The sequence below is a fragment of the Rhinichthys klamathensis genome, unplaced genomic scaffold (genome assembly GCF_029890125.1).
Source record: "Rhinichthys klamathensis goyatoka isolate OS25496 unplaced genomic scaffold, OSU_Roscu_1.1 h1tg000177l_1, whole genome shotgun sequence".
NCBI lineage: Eukaryota > Metazoa > Chordata > Actinopteri > Cypriniformes > Leuciscidae > Rhinichthys > Rhinichthys klamathensis.
Genome location: NW_026606706.1, coordinates 1536464 through 1553257, shown reverse-complemented (window position 1 = coordinate 1553257; position 16794 = coordinate 1536464). Strand labels below are relative to the sequence as shown.

Here is a 16794-nt window from a genome sequence, read left to right as displayed (position 1 = left end):
CAAATATGGCCTTTATTATGGATATCTATGGTCTACACTGCCGGGAAGAAATAAGACGAGGAAGATGCGAGGCAAGATGAATGTAGAGCTTCTGGTCTCGTTGGTGTCGGGACATAAAGAACTATGACAAACGCGACAGCGACTACAAAATAGGACTATTTCTGTTTTACATTAAGCGCCATCTAATGTCAGGGAATGAATTTGCATGTTCACTCGGCTCATCGTCAGCGAAAATCGCTTGGGTGTGAACACAAAAAACGCGTTGAAAAACGCTGACGAATAACGCGCGCCGATATTCGTCCCGGTGTGTACAAGCCTTTAGATGTCAATTGTTTCCATACACACAAAAGATAACATATTTAACTTTTTATGACAGATGTTGTAATTTCAATGTGTTAATCATCTCGGCTTAAGTGTAAAAATATTTTATTGCAAATGAAAATGTGAAAAAAAAATGAAAATAGAGCAGTGCTGCATTAATGACATCTTGTATCGGTAAGGACACAATGTTCAACTGCCACGAAATCAAAAACGTTTGTTTATATACACTCACCTAAAGGATTATTAGGAGCTTACTAATACTGTGTTTGACCCCCTTTCGCCTTCAGAACTGCCTTAATTCTACGTGGCATTGATTCAACAAGGTGCTGAAAGCATTCTTTAGAAATGTTGGCCCATATTGATAGGATAGCATCTTGCAGTTGATGGAGATTTGTGGGATGCACATCCAGGGCACGAAGCTCCCGTTCCACCACATCCCAAAGATGCTCTATTGGGTTGAGATCTGGTGACTGTGGGGGCCATTTTAGTAGTGAACTCATTGTCATGTTCAAGAAACCAATTTGAAATGATTCGAGCTTTGTGACATGGTGCATTATCCTGCTGGAAGTAGCCATCAGAGGATGGGTACATGGTGGCCATAAAGGGATGGACATGGTCAGAAACAATGATAGGTTTCTGGCATTTAAACGGTAGGCCGTGGCATTTAAACGATGCCCAATTGGCACTAAAGTGTGCCAAGAAAACATACCCCACACCATTACACCACCACCACCAGCCTGCACAGTGGTAACAAGGCATGATGGATCCATGTTCTCATTCTGTTTACGCCAAATTCTGACTCTACCATCTGAATGTCTCAACAGAAATCAAGACTCATCAGACCAGGCAACATTTTTCCAGTCTTCAAATGTCCAATTTACGAGGGGTTATTTCAGTCAAAGTTGCTCTTCTATCAGCTTGAATCAGTCGGCCCATTCTCCTCTGACCTCTAGCATCAACAAGGCATTTTCGCCCACAGGACTGCCGCATACTGGATGTTTTTCCCTTTTCACACCATTCTTTGTAAACCCTAGAAATGGTTGTGCGTGAAAATCCCAGTAACTGAGCAGATTGTGAAATACTCAGACCGGCCCGTCTGGCACCAACAACCATGCCACGCTCAAAATTGCTTAAATCACCTTTCTTTCCCATTCTGACATTCAGTTCAGGAGATTGTCTTGACCAGGACCACACCCCTAAATGCATTGAAGCAACTGCCATGTGATTGGTTGATTAGATAATTGCATTAATGATAAATTGAACAGGTGTTCCTAATAATCCTTTAGGTGAGTGTATACTAATATATATATACTAATATATACTTCAGTACTAATAATATACTGAATATTTGTAATTTAATATACAGTAAACCTTGAATTTGCCTCTACCACAACACAAGGTCTTTACCACAACACCTAAATTTGCTGCGGTAAAGACATGTTGCGGAAATTACATTTTTGCTAATATTTAGCTAATTGGCAGCTAGCAAGGCCTACCACATTAGTTTTGACTCTTATCATCCTAATATATATGAATTCAACTGTAATGTACATTTATTTTTAAAATGTAGTTCAAAATACACAATTATTAAGCTGAATGGTTTGGACGCACAATAAATAGCAGAAAAGATGATGTTTACCTTATTTTTTTGGTATCTTGTGAGTGAGGTAGTGTGGTGGCCCAGTCTGTCAGCAATGTGCTCAAGTGATAATTTCTGTTTCCATAGAAACTAGACTTGTTTGTGTTCGATAAAATTTCTTAATAAAAGCTTTTTTTCATTGTTGCAGTAAGGACTCAAAAGTGTGGGACAGGCACATTTAGTTAAAAAAAAATCATAAAAAGATCAGTAAATAATACAAATAATTTTAAGATGCTGTAAATGAATCTGTATATTAAACAATTCCATTTGAAATAATGTCAAATTCTAATTAAATTAGCTCATTTTATGTATCTCAACATTGAGACAGGTGTGGGACATGAACAAAAATGGTGTTTTGAGCTATAAATGCTTCATAATATTATATTTAATCACATTAATCAGTAATTATATTTTTTGTCAAGGTGTGTAATGGCACTGTGAATATTATGAAACATCAAATGACAAATTTTAACATAAATCTAAAATTTCACTGCTGGGACTTAGTGCCCGTAGTTGCAGAAACACCCATATATTAGTTTATGTATATTTATCTAGATTGCTATTTTAGTTTTTTCTATTCGTTAGTTAATAGATTTTAATTTGTAATACAACAAATAACGTTACGCGATTCGGCCCAAGGAGGAGAACTCAGCTGAGAATCCGGGCGCCCTCTTCAGGGAGACTATGACAACAACTAATCAAAACTTTTCTATAGTCAAATTAGAATAGGTTTCAAATTGGTCTAGTTTGGAGATGTGTTTGATGGAATGTAGAAACAGTCGAGATTTCTGTCTGTTCGAGTGGTTTCATGCATGCCGAAGATGACGACGACGTGACCCGCCTTCGACTCAGAGAACCGAAACCGAAACTTAACACTTACTGGAAGTAACAGTCCGATAAAACCAACACGAGTCGTCTTTGAATCTCAAACCGTCCCGCAGAGCTCAAGATGGTATCGGATCATCGATCACCGTGCAAAATTATTTGTGTATTGTGCGAGAAGTCAGACGAAGACGAAATCACCGGACCTCTCTCATCCAAAGAGAACATCTCTGCACACCAGAACTGTTTGGTAAGTAGTCTTTGTTTTCATATTGTAAGACGTACAGAAATGTATTATTAATGCTGTTCGGTAAGGCTTATTTTGTGTTACGGGGTTTCCAAAAGACTGGGTGCGTGCATGTTTATTTATTGTGTCCTCAGTTGTTTGCATCAGGGATCTACTGCCAGAACTCGCCCACCTATGACGACCTGTTTGGATTTGCAGTAGAAGATGTAAGGAAAGAGCGGGGGAGAGGAAAAAAACTAGTGCGTACCTGCAGAAACAAATGCACAAGCACAAACACACTTCCGCTACCTCTACAATCTCATAATTGATCTTAACAGGATGACATTTTTCTCAAAACTTTGTGCAGACATTTTTCTCAAAACTTTGTGCAACACTTTACATAACACATTGTCTATACACAATACACACAATTGGTATTAAAAAAGTGTAATTGCATAGCTTAAAATGATTGTAGTTAGGACTATTTTATGTTATATCCCAAAAGTAATTAAACATGACAAGATTCTGTACAATACATGTAATTTGTATTGTTCTGCATATTTTATGTTTTAAAATGTAGCCTACTTTGAAATATTTTATGTTTTAAAATGTGACCATCATATTCTGGTGTTGTTTCTCTGTTGATGCATAATTTCCAGTAGGGGTTCAATCTTCAACTGGCTGGCAGGAGCCGCCACTGGCAGGTCACGTGACCTGTCAGTGGCTGGCTGGCAGCTGCCGGTCTGAGACTGGCATGTCACGTGACCTGCCAGTGGCTGGCTAGTTGTCTGGCAGTCTGCCTTTGGCAAGTTTCAGAAACCATTGATTTTTGAGGTTTTGTGTTCCTCTCTTTCTAGCTCATTTATTAGGAATCTGTTGATATGATTATGTTCTTTAGTATGATTGCTGTTTTGAGGACTGTTATCCCAATATAACCAGTCAAATGGCCGTGATCCGACTGGCAGCTTACAGACGCTTGCTCGACGCTCATCCAGTCAGTCGCGGCTGATAGTGCGAGTATAACGCGTTGCCTGACACTCTCGCTGCATGGAAATAAATTGTTTTCTTATTATGAATATAATGTCATGCCTTTATTCTTGTGTATGATTGATGTTTTGGGGACTGTTATCCCAATATAACCAGTCAAATGGCCGTGATCAGACTGGCAGCTAACAGACGCTTGCTCGACGCTCATCCAGTCAGTCGCGGCTCATAGTGCGAGTATAACGCGTTGCCTGACACTCTCGCTACAAGGAAATAAATTGTTTTCTTATTATGAATATAATGTCATGCCTTTATTCTTTTGTATGATTGATGTTTTGGGGACTGTTATCCCAATATAACCAGTCAAATGGCCGTGATCCGACTGGCAGCTTACAGACGCTTGCTCGACGCTCATGCAGTCAGTCGCGGCTGATAGTGCGAGTATAACGCGTTGCCTGACACTCTCGCTGCATGGAAATAAATTGTTTTCTTATTATGAATATAATGTTACACATCTATTCTTGTGTATGATTGATGTTTTGGGGACTGTTATCCCAATATAACCAGTCAAATGGCCGTGATCCGACTGGCAGCTTACAGACGCTTGCTCGACGCTCATCCAGTCAGTCGCGGCTCATAGTGCGAGTATAACGCGTTGCCTGACACTCTCGCTACAAGGAAATAAATTGTTTTCTTATTATGAATATAATGTCATGCCTTTATTCTTTTGTATTATTGATGTTTTGGGGACTGTTATCCCAATATAACCAGTCAAATGGCCGTGATCCGACTGGCAGCTTACAGACGCTTGCTCGACGCTCATCCAGTCAGTCGCGGCTCATAGTGCGAGTATAACGCGTTGCCTGACACTCTCGCTACAAGGAAATAAATTGTTTTCTTATTATGAATATAATGTCATGCCTTTATTCTTTTGTATTATTGATGTTTTGGGGACTGTTATCCCAATATAACCAGTCAAATGGCCGTGATCCGACTGGCAGCTTACAGACGCTTGCTCGACGCTCATTCAGTCAGTCGCGGCTCATAGTGCGAGTATAACGCGTTGCCTGACACTCTTGCTACAAGGAAATAAATTGTTTTCTTATTATGAATATAATGTCATGCCTTTATTCTTTTGTATTATTGATGTTTTGGGGACTGTTATCCCAATATAACCAGTCAAATGGCCGTGATCCGACTGGCAGCTAACAGACGCTTGCTCGACGCTCATGCAGTCAGTCGCGGCTGATAGTGCGAGTATAACGCGTTGCCTGACACTCTCGCTACATGGAAATAAATTGTTTTCTTATTATGAATATAATGTTACACATCTATTCTTGTGTATGATTGATGTTTTGGGGACTGTTATCCTAATATAACCAGTCAAATGGCCGTGATCCGACTGGCAGCTTACAGACGCTTGCTCGACGCTCATCCAGTCAGTCGCGGCTGATAGTGCGAGTATAACGCGTTGCCTGATACTCTTGCTGCAAGGAAATAAATTGTTTTCTTATTATGAATATAATCTCACGCATCTATTCTTCTTTGCAACTGCACACTGTTTGTGTGTTGAATAATAGTTTAAGTGCGACAAGCAATGGCCTATATAGATTCTTGTTTTTTATTTGTAAATAGTTTTTTTCTTGGGTTTTATTTGTAAATAGTCTTTGTAAATTTGAAAATATACAGTCTGTGCTAAGTGATTTTACCGTTAAAGTTGGCATTCTTTTATTGAATTATTAAAAAGCTTTCTTTTATCAAATTATTTAAAAGCATCTCTATTTTGTTCTGGTGTCAGAAAATGGTCAAGGCAATGACAATGTTATTGGGATTAATTCACGTTTTTATAGGCTACTTTTTCACAAGGATTAAAATCGTCCCGAACGTGAATTAATCCCAATAACATGAATCTTTGTCATTGCCTTGACCATTTTCTGACACCAGAACAAAATAGAGATGCTTTTAAATAATTTGATAAAAGAAAGCTTTTTAATAATTCAATAAAAGAATGCCAACTTTAACGGTAAAATCACTTAGCACAGACTGTATCACTATTTTCAAATTTACAAAGACTATTTACAAATAAAACCCAAGAAAAAAACTATTTACAAATAAAAACAAATAAAAAAATATATTTACAAATAAAAATCAAGAATCTAAATGCCATTGCTTGTCGCACTTAAACTATTATTCAACACACACACAGTGTGCAGTTGCAAAGAAGAATAGATGCGTGACATTATATTCATAATAAGAAAACAATTCATTTCCTTGCAGCGAGAGTGTCAGGCAACGCGTTATACTCGCACTATCAGCCGCGACTGACTGGATGAGCGTCGAGCAAGCGTCAGTAAGCTGCCAGTCGGATCACGGCCATTTGACTGGTTATATTGGGATAACAGTCCCCAAAACATCAATCATACACAAGAATAAAGGCATGACATTATATTCATAATAAGAAAATAATTTATTTCCTTGTAGCGAGAGTGTCAGGCAACGCGTTATACTCGCACTATGAGCCGCGACTGACTGGATGAGCGTCGAGCAAGCGTCTGTAAGCTGCCAGTCGGATCACGGCCATTTGACTGGTTATATTGGGATAACAGTCCCCAAAACATCAATCATACACAAGAATAGATGTGTGACATTATATTCATAATAAGAAAACAATTAATTTCCATGCAGCGAGAGTGTCAGGCAACGCGTTATACTCGCACTATGAGCTGCGACTGACTGGATGAGCGTCGAGCAAGCGTCTATAAGCTGCCAGTCGGATCACGGCCATTTGACTGGTTATATTGGGATAACAGTCCCCAAAACATCAATCATACACAAGAATAAAGGCATGACATTATATTCATAATAAGAAAACAATTTATTTCCATGCAGCGAGAGTGTCAGGCAACGCGTTATACTCGCACTATCAGCCGCGACTGACTGGATGAGCGTCGAGCAAGCGTCTGTTAGCTGCCAGTCGGATCACGGCCATTTGACTGGTTATATTGGGATAACAGTCCCCAAAACATCAATCATACACAAGAATAAAGGCATGACATTATTTTCATAATAAGAAAACAATTTATTTCCATGCAGCGAGAGTGTCAGGCAACGCGTTATACTCGCACTATCAGCCGCGACTGACTGGATGAGCGTCGAGCAAGCGTCTGTTAGCTGCCAGTCTGATCACGGCCATTTGACTGGTTATACTGGGATAACAGTTCACAAAACATCATTCCTCCACAAAAATAAAGGCATGGCATTATATTTATAAAAAGAAAACAATTTATTTCCTTGTAGCGAGAGCGTCAGGCGACGCGTTATGGTGTGTTCACACCGAACGCGAATTTAATTATTTGCGCGAGTAGATTGCATACAAAGTCAATGCAAAGACGCGAATAGACGCATCATTCGCGCCGGGCGTTGCGAATGAGGCGAATTGGGCGACGCGTTTGCCGCGAATGTCTTCCGCGCAAGTTGAACAATTTGAACTCGAGCGAATGTTCAAGCGTCTAACTAGACGCGATAGACGCGTATTTGACGCTCTAAACGCGTTCGGTGTGAACACACCATTAGACTCGCAGCCGCGGCTGACTGGATGAGCGTCCAGCGAGCGTCTGTAAGCTGCCAGTCTGATCACGGCCATTTGACTGGTTATATTGGGATAACAGTTCACAAAACAGCAATCATACTAAAGAACATTATTCATATCAACAGATTCATAATAAATGAGCTAGAAAGGGAGGAACACAAAACACAAAAACTGTCCAAAATCGATGGTTTCTGAAACTTGCCAAATAGACTACTATAGCCAGCCACTGTCAGCCACTGCACCTGTCAGTGGCTGACTGGCAGCTGCCAGTGTCAGACTGGCAACTGTCAGTGGCAGACTGGCAGCTGCCACTGGCAAACTGGCAGCTGCCAGCCAGCCACTGACAGGTCACGTGACCTGCCAGTGGCGGCTCCTGCCAGCCAGTTGAAGATTGAACCCCCACTCATAATTTCTGTGTCATTATTTTTAGTTTTGCCACCACTGCAAGAAAAGGGGAGCTACAGCAGGATGTGATGTAAAGCGTTGTAAGCACTCGTACCATTATCCCTGCGCCATAGAGGCCCGTGCCAGAGCCATTGAAAACAATGCTGAAGGCAGATATATGTAAGACGAAAGAATATGTTGTTTTAGATGTCTTCATAATGACAGTGTAGTAAAATTAGATGAACCAATCTTTCCTTTTAGACTGTTCTGTGAATTACATGATCCAGACCTCATAGAAACAAGTAAGTGTTTAATTATTTTTTTTTTTGCCATTTTATTTGTATCTGATGCAAATATGTAAGCAGCAACTTTATTTAGTGAAATACTCATATTTTCTGTTTATTAGGTTCATATTTTCCGTTTATTTTTGTTTATTAGGTTCAGTAAGTTTGCAAGGGGCCTCAACGTCTGGTCTCTGTGGCTCTAAGAGACAAAGATCGACAGACAGTCATGGACCAAGGCCTGACAGGGTCAGCGCATAAACACACACTTCCAACACATATTTCCTCTTTATAAACTCACACATTGACTTTTGCCTAACCACATTACTGTCCAACTTAAACCTTCACTGCACAATACTAAAAGATGAGTGGCACATTCATTTTGGCTACAATGTGAAACACTAGATGTGATTTTTCTTTTTCTTCATTTAATAACAGGGTGAATCTAATTCATCTACAGGGTAAGTGTGCAGTGTGTGTTGCTCCCCATCTGAACTGGTTTAATCACAGAACATTGCCAAATTAATAATCACAATGTGAATACTACTGATGATCTTGTGCTTGCGCTCTTTCAGGTCGTCAGAAGCGAGTTTGTCCCGAAAAAAGAATAGTAAGTCACTAGTTTTTTTAGAGTCTGGTATTTGTAATTACAATTTACTAGTACTCAATAACCCAATTCAGAGTTGTAGAGTGTTTATTCACAGTTCTTCACATCTGTTTATTCATCAACATGAGAATATTAATGTGTGTTTGGCATGTTGATGACAGATATTGTAATTTAAATGTAAAACATTAATAAAATTGGACTATTATGATGTGTATTTATCATAGAGAATGACGTTGATCCCGTGTTTGCTCCAGTAGAGTCAGATGTAGAAGAGTGTACACCTCCAAAACAGCACAATGTGAGTTTTCATGATATAATTTGGCTGTTTAATCTGTGTCTGTGTGCATCATGTGAATATCTCTAAATAAACATAATCTTGTAAACATTTAATTCAGACCGCAAATTCACAACTCTTGTTTCCAGCAAAGAAATGGTACAGTGTCTTCTGTAACATTACAGTAGTTGTTAGTAATGTATGTTGTAGTAATTGCTCTCTGTTCTCTTTCAATAGCAGTCAACTCCTGACCCTAAAAGTAAACGGTATGTTGACCTATATTCACCCATTAATCTACAGAAAGAAATAATTATATGTGATTAGTACTATAGTCATCTATTGTACTGACAAATTTCTTGTTTATAAGTTTCTTTAACAAGTTTATCTGTCCATTTGTAGGCCACGTGAAGAACTGAGTCCATCAGTTACAGGTACAATTGAACACTGTGTGTGAAAGTAAAGGATCATTTTTCATTTCTTACTGTAAAGAAACATAATCTCACTATTTTCAGGAGCTGATTGTTATGATGCTGATACCACAGTGGTTTATCTGTACAGCTGATTTTCTAGTATTAAATGCTTCCATGTGTTTGTTAGGTTCATTAAATGGGGGCTTAACGTCTGATCAGAAGGCTTGTGAATCATCAGACAATCCAGGAGAATTGCATGGCTGGGTCAGCTCTCTCACACACACACACACACACACACACACACACACACACACACACACACACACACACACACACGTTGTGTTTTATGGGGACATTCCATAGACATAATGCTTTTTATACTGTACAAACAATTTATTATATCCCTTAACCTTACTCCTAAACCCACCCATCACTGAAACCTTGCATTTTTAATTCACTTAGTCTGATTTATTAGCTGTTTTCCTCGTGTCCCACACAATGATTTCGGATATTGCCATCTTTGTGGGGGCATTTTGTCTCCATAACGTATGCCCTGTCCCAAATGGAACCCTAAGCACTCACGGTCTTCCTCTGAGTCCGCACTTTCGCGACGTAACGCCGCTTTGAATGTCGGGAAGAAGTCTGCTGTGGAGTCCGCATCAGCGTGGGCTCGGCAAAAGTGCGCATCAAGGGCGCAAATCGACCGCAGAGGGGGCGCTCGCGAGCACCCTTCTGAGATCTAAAAATGACAAATGGGACACACTGCGGTCTCACGGACTTAACGGACACGCGCACGCGGCAGCCATTGTAAGTCCACAAGACCGAAAGTGCACATGAAGTGTGCCATTTGGGACAGGGCCGTAGAGTTTACCTGAACCACACACACACTTCATATTCTTATTGGTTGATCGTCTTGATTGTTCACAGGTGTTTCTTGTTAGTCATTAGTCTTGGTGTATAAATAGCCCTCATGTTTCCATTGTATCTTGTCTAGTTTTGTTTGTGTAACCGCTGTTGGTGAGTCTTATGTTACCGAGTCAAATTCACGTTTTTTTTGTCTGTGTCTGTGTCTGTGTCTGTGTCTGTGTCTGTGTCTGTGCTGGTGCCTGTGCTGGTGTCGGTGTCCGTGCCGTTTTCCTTTTCAGTGCCGGTGTAGGTGTCCGTGCCGGTGTCCGTTCCGGTGGCTGTTCCCGTGCCGGTGTCTGTTCCGGTGCCAGTGCCGGTGTCCGTTCCGGTTCTGGTGCCGGTGACCTTGTCCGTGCAGGTGTCCGTTCCGGTGGCTGTCCGTGCCGGTGTCCTTGTCCGTGCCGGTGACCTTGTCCGTCCCGGTGTCCTTGTCCATGTCCGGTCTCCTTGTCCATGTCCGTTCGGGTGCCAGTGCCGGTGTCCGTTCCGGTGCTGGTTTCCGTGCCGGTGTCTGTTCTCGTGCCGGTGTCCGTTCCGGTGGCTGTCTGTGTCCTTGTCCGTGCCTGTGTCCTTGTCCGTGCCTGTGTCCTTGTCCGTGCCAGTGACCTTGTCCGTGCCGGTGTCCTTGTCCATGTCCATGTCCATACCAGTATCCGTGCTGGTGTACTGGTCGTGTCCATGTCGGTGTCCGTGCCAGTGTCCGTGTCCATGCCTGTGCTGGTGTCCGTGCCGACACTACAAAAACCGTGAATTTGATTGGGTTACTTGAGTTACATGAGACACAAATAGACAAACTCAGCTGATTAACATAAATGTATAGCTTAATCTTATTTTCTGTCTTTTTTTTCATTTATTTTTTTATAACAGAGCGTATCTGATTCACGAACATGGTAAGTAGTATAAACTTTTAATTACAGAATAATGTCCAGTTAGTAATCACCGAGTTGTTGTGATTATCTTGTGTTTGGTTTCTTTTAGGTTACCAGAAGTGGAAACGCCCAGAAGGAAAAAGATAAAATTCCTTGAATACTCAGGTGTTTAATGTTTATTTTCTCTGTGTTGTTCAAAACGAGAATATGAATTATAGATATTTATTGGCCTGAATAAACGAGTTATTAAAATCATAACAATTTGAATAATATATCTCTCTATTTAGATGATGAAAGTCCCACCGGCACTGACCCTATAGTAGTTCCTGTAGTGATAGATTTGGAGAAGCCCAATGTGAGTCTTGAATCATAAAATCTCACTGTATTTACTCTCACTGTTTGATGTGTCTATATGCACCAACGTTTCATATTAAACTTCACTGAAACTGCTAGTCCAAGTTTAAAGAGACCGTTCATCAAAATATGAAAATTCTGTCATGATGTACTCATCCCTATGTTGTTCAAATCCTGTATGACTGGACCCCATTGACTTTTGTTATGAGTGGACCACAATATGTTAAAAGCGCTATATAAATGAAGGTGACTTGACTTTTAATATGGACAAAAAAATTTAAGTTTTCAAAATATTTTCTTTTGTTCAAGAGATGAAAGTCATATAGAATTTTCATTTTTGGGTGAACAATCCCTTTAAGATATTATTTGCATCACACCATGATGAGTGCATATGAATCAGTTTCAGTATCAATAACATGGTAGCAATAAAGTGTTTCTCTGTTCACTTTTAACATCAGTCCCCTCCTGTGCCTGAAAATACAAGGTAAGTTTTGTGTTCAGAATTTACAATAGGCAACATGCTTCTCAAACCTGTACCCAGTTTGTATTTGTTTGAAAGCAGTACAAATACAAGGTTACTACAGTTTACCATAGTATTTTAGCAAAAACGTACTATAGTAAAGTTATGTAGGGGAAACCTCCAAAATTTCACTTTGTCTGCAGGCCCTGTGAAAAACTCAACCCATCAACCACAGGTACAACTGCGTATGTTTTAATTAAAAAAATATTATTTATCATTCCTTATTGTAAAGAAACATCTCATTTTTTTCAGGAGCGGACGACAATGACACTGACATTGACTCGGTGAGTCCATCTTTACAGAATACATCATACTCACATCACACCGTAAACAAGTATGCGTTTTGCAGTTGTATTTACTGATATTTTCATGTCCAACACATGTCAAGAAAGATTCAAGGCTAGAGGAAGATATATAAATTAAACCAAGTTTCCCCATACCGAAACAAAAATATTTTTTATATTTGCCCCCACAATTAATGTTTCTCTGTGAAATGAAAAGCTCAGAACAATAACTCCCAAACTTTAAACATACATATACCAATAATACCATATCAAATGTAGTATGTTCGATATGGCAAATCCATCACACTGCAGTACAGTTATATTACTGTTCAGAAGTTTGGGGTTGGTAAGATTTTTTGAATGTTTTTTAAACAAGTCTCTTATGCTCAACCTCTTGGCTGCATTTGTTTGATCAAAAATACCATTATTGTAAAATAATCTTACAAAATAACTATTTGCTATTAATTGTAAATGTAATCCTTTGCATTTTCAGCAGCCATTACTCAAGTCTTCAGTGTCACATGATCCTTTCAGAAATTATTCTAATATGCTGATTGGGTGCTTAATAAACGAGTGTTGAAAACACTTGTGCTGCTTAATATTTTGGTGGAAACCCTGATATATTTTTTAGGAATAGAATGTTCAAAAGAACAGCATGTTTTTGAAATAGAAATCATTATTTCTTTACTGTCACTTTTGATCAATTTAAATAAATCCTTGCTGAATCAAAGTATTAATTTCTTTAAAAATATATCTTACTGATTCAAACTTATGAACAGTGTATCATACTCGCCACTATACTCAGTCACTCTTAACTAGCCTACATTAGTTAAGTGTGATTGCTTACAGTGTTCTCTCTCTCTCTCTCTCTCTCAGGAAGATTCTCAGAGTTTGTTACCATCAGAAATGTATCATACCACTGTTCCATTTAACGTTATTGTAGACTCGGGACCCTCAGCAGAATCAGGTGCGTTTATCTCTCTTCTGTTGTCTTGCTGCTGTCATTTCAATGAAGCGCGAATCAGTGTGGCAATAGATTCTCTCTGTATTTCAGAGTACAGTCTAGAACTTGGTTCACCTGTCAGTGCTGCCCCAGAGGCTGTTTGCTCCTCACCTGGGTTTGTCGCAGCCCCTGAACATGAGGAAACACCATCCACAAGTAGAACCTCTCCGGTGCCCAGAGCTCCAACCACTGACACAGTCTCACCAGGTACTGCTGACTCTACGCCAGAAAAGCACCATGACAGCGAAGGTCCCTCAGGTCAGCCAGGGTCACCTCGGCATTCAAAGCCAGACTTCAACATTGAGGAGCTACCAGAACCTTCTTCTCCGGCTGGGGTGTCTACATCACTAGATCGGGCCACTGCATCAGATGCTTGTGATGTAAACGACACAGGAAGCACCCAGTCCAACGCGGTCATATTCTGGACTAGATGCAATCAGGCCGGGTGGACTGAAAAAATCTTCTCAGAGCTTGTGTCTCAGCTGGGAAGCTTGGGAGAAAGAGTACAATCACAGGAAGCCAGCCACCAGGGTGAGAACAGCCTTGATTCAGACCGGTTTTGTGGAATATTGTGAGTGACAGGTTGAAATGAAAACAACTTTACAGCTCAATTAATAAACAAATTTTAACAGAAGAATTAAGTGCTTTTATAAAATTTTAAGCTCCACATTTTTGCTTTGAGATTTTCCAAAAATCAGTTACATTTACTTCCAGGTTTCTCATCTTAGCCATGATGGGGTTTTTTTTGTTGTTGTTTTTTAGAAAAGGAGGGACAATTCAAATTTGTGTGTGTTGATCAACATTATGTCACAAATGCAGTCAACTCAGCTTGAACCTGAGTTGAGAGAACAACTGAAAGGCTGATGGCTTTTAAATGTTTCACAGACTATGATGTTGCTCTCAAACTACTGGAGGCATCTGGACGTCTACCTTGCATTATTACTCAGCTGGAACAAGGTACAGCATTTCATTCATAACCACTTAAATCTAAAGTTTTATATTATTGAAACCGTGTGATAGCAAGTTTGAATGTAATTATAATCTCATTCAGTGCCTTGTTGTAATGAATCATACATTATAAAGGAAAATTATTGTGGGGACTCAAATAGCATTGCTTCATGAGATGGCATTATCTTTTGTGTTTCCAGACTTGGAGGAGCAGGAACGGGATTTGCAGAGGAAAAAAGCAGCACTGAGGGATGCCAGAGCTGTACTGGGTTTAATATAATAATATAATCATCTACTCTATAGTAGTATTAATGTCTTTTTCAGTTGTTGTTTTTTTGGCCTACTTTTAAATGATAATATGATATAATACAAGAAATGATATGACTGCTTCAAGCAGTCAGTCCTTTATACCTTTTTTATAGTCAAGTGATGCCACTGTTCATACAGTATGTTTACAAAAATCTAATCTTTGTTTTAGTTTGTTTTTAAATGTTTACATCGATGGCAGAAATCTTGTGAAATATACCTGATATATAATTTTGATGTTATCGCTTTTTGGTGAAATTCAACGTTTTGTATCAGAATATTTAATATGTGAATTTGTTTGTTTGTTTTTTTGCAAGAACAATAAACCTCACAAGAATTGAAAATGAGCTAATTTCCCATAGACCGGAGTGAGACTTTATTTTACACTCGTCAAAATAAAGGTTTCAAGAGGGGTAGCCACCATTTAAATGTTTATATTAAAAAACAAAATTATGTCATTAAAAATATAGTATACTATATGATGTACCAACGGGTTCCCTGTATAGTTTTTCAGCATTAGTTGAGAGATATTTTTTCTTGGAGTAAATTTGCCATGTACTGTACCTGATAGAACCCAAATTAATCAATATTAAATTGAAGTTAAGCGAATCGAAAGTCCAATGGTGAAAATCCAATGGTGAAATTCGTCTCAATTCCCTGTCTGTCAATAAAACAATTTTTTTTTTACTTTAAGCAAATTATGTCTTTTCTCATTATTTTGTTGTCAGAGTGCCGAAGAATGCTTCGTTTACATGAAATCACAAAAATGTTACACCTTTTCACCTCTTGTGAGTTTGCAGGTCTGTAAATAAACAAAGGAGGTGCATACAGTAAGCAGAGGTGGAGTAAGTACACAACCTCCTTACTTAAGTGAAAGTACAGATACTACTGGTCAAATATTACTTCGTTACAAGTAAAAGTACAGAAGTGCTCGTTTTTAAAAGTACTTAAGTATCAACAAGTAAATGTCAACAGTACCTTATACCTCTGAATCTATGCCTGCCTACCTACCCTCATATCAATATCAAATTTATTTCTAGAACACAGTTCCAGTAATGGGATTGAATGTGAGATTGAATAAGTGCACTCAATAACATCCACAATGGTTTCAGACACCCAAATGGATGTTCCCTCTAATAGTGCCCTATTTAATCGATATTAATCGATTTTCAAAAAGAATCGCTACTTTTTCAGAAAAGAATCGATACTTTTTCCAGAAAGAATCGTTGCTTTTTTAAAAAGAATCGCTACTTTTTCAGAAAAGAATCGCTACTTGATTCAAAAAGAATAATGTAACAAAATATTAATGTAACAAATATAATAATGTAACAAATGTATAACACTTTAATAAATGTATAATTACATTGTAATAAACGTATAATAACACTGTAATACATGTATAATTACATTGTAATAAACATATAATTACATTGTAATAAATGTATAATAAGACTGTAACAAATGTATAATTACATTTTTTACACTACTTTTTCCAAAAAGAATCGCTACTTTTCCAAAAAGAATCACTACTTTTTCAAAAAGAGTCGCTACTTTTTTCAAAAGGAATCGATACTTTTTCCAAAAAGAATCGCTACTTTTTCAAAAAGAATCGATACTTTTTCCAAAAAGAATCGCTACTTTTTTCAAAAAGAATCGCTACTTCTTTCAAAAAGAATTGCTACTTTTCTAAAAAGAATCGATACTTTTTCTAGAAAGAAGAATGTAACAAAATAATAATGTAACAAATGTATAATAACACTGTAATAAATGTATAATTACATTGTAATAAACGTATAATAACACTATAATAAATGTATAATTACATTGTAATAAACTTAGTAATAAACTTACTCACCTTGCGGAAGACCGGGCAGCTTGGCGGTCTGCACTGACAGAAGGCACAGCTTTGTCCTGTCATGCTTACACCAGCTTTTGCACAGAAAGACGGCATGCTAGATACCGTTCAGATCGGCGCTTGCGCTGTAAAAGGCCTTGATGAATAAACATATAATTACATTGTAATAAATGTATAATAAGACTGTAATAAATGTATAATTACATTTTTTA

At 38.6% G+C, this 16794-nt stretch overlaps 1 protein-coding gene across 1 annotated transcript; it reads left to right on the top strand.

The window, feature by feature from the left end:
- The first annotated feature begins 2889 nt into the window (after nucleotides 1-2889).
- On the top strand, nucleotides 2890-14791 carry phf11 (PHD finger protein 11). Its single transcript, XM_056260749.1, has 22 exons — nucleotides 2890-3032; nucleotides 3164-3268; nucleotides 8012-8145; nucleotides 8227-8267; nucleotides 8404-8495; nucleotides 8685-8707; nucleotides 8822-8856; nucleotides 9078-9151; nucleotides 9365-9393; nucleotides 9527-9558; nucleotides 9725-9864; nucleotides 10694-10884; nucleotides 11046-11189; nucleotides 11377-11477; nucleotides 11600-11667; nucleotides 12125-12150; nucleotides 12330-12361; nucleotides 12439-12470; nucleotides 13347-13437; nucleotides 13525-14004; nucleotides 14359-14430; nucleotides 14622-14791. The coding sequence occupies exons 1-22, from the start codon at nucleotides 2910-2912 to the stop codon at nucleotides 14699-14701; spliced, it is 2145 nt and encodes a 714-aa protein (XP_056116724.1). The 5' UTR covers nucleotides 2890-2909; the 3' UTR covers nucleotides 14702-14791.
- The last annotated feature ends 2003 nt before the right edge of the window (nucleotides 14792-16794 follow it).

Coding starts and splice junctions, on each gene's coding strand:
- phf11 (XM_056260749.1), top strand. CDS start 2,910: ATGGTATCGGATCATCGATCACCGTGCAAAATTATTTGTGTATTGTGC. Junction 8,708..8,821: donor GAATCTAATTCATCTACAGG/GTAAGTGTGCAG, acceptor GCGCTCTTTCAG/GTCGTCAGAAGCGAGTTTGT. Junction 13,438..13,524: donor GGGACCCTCAGCAGAATCAG/GTGCGTTTATCT, acceptor TCTGTATTTCAG/AGTACAGTCTAGAACTTGGT.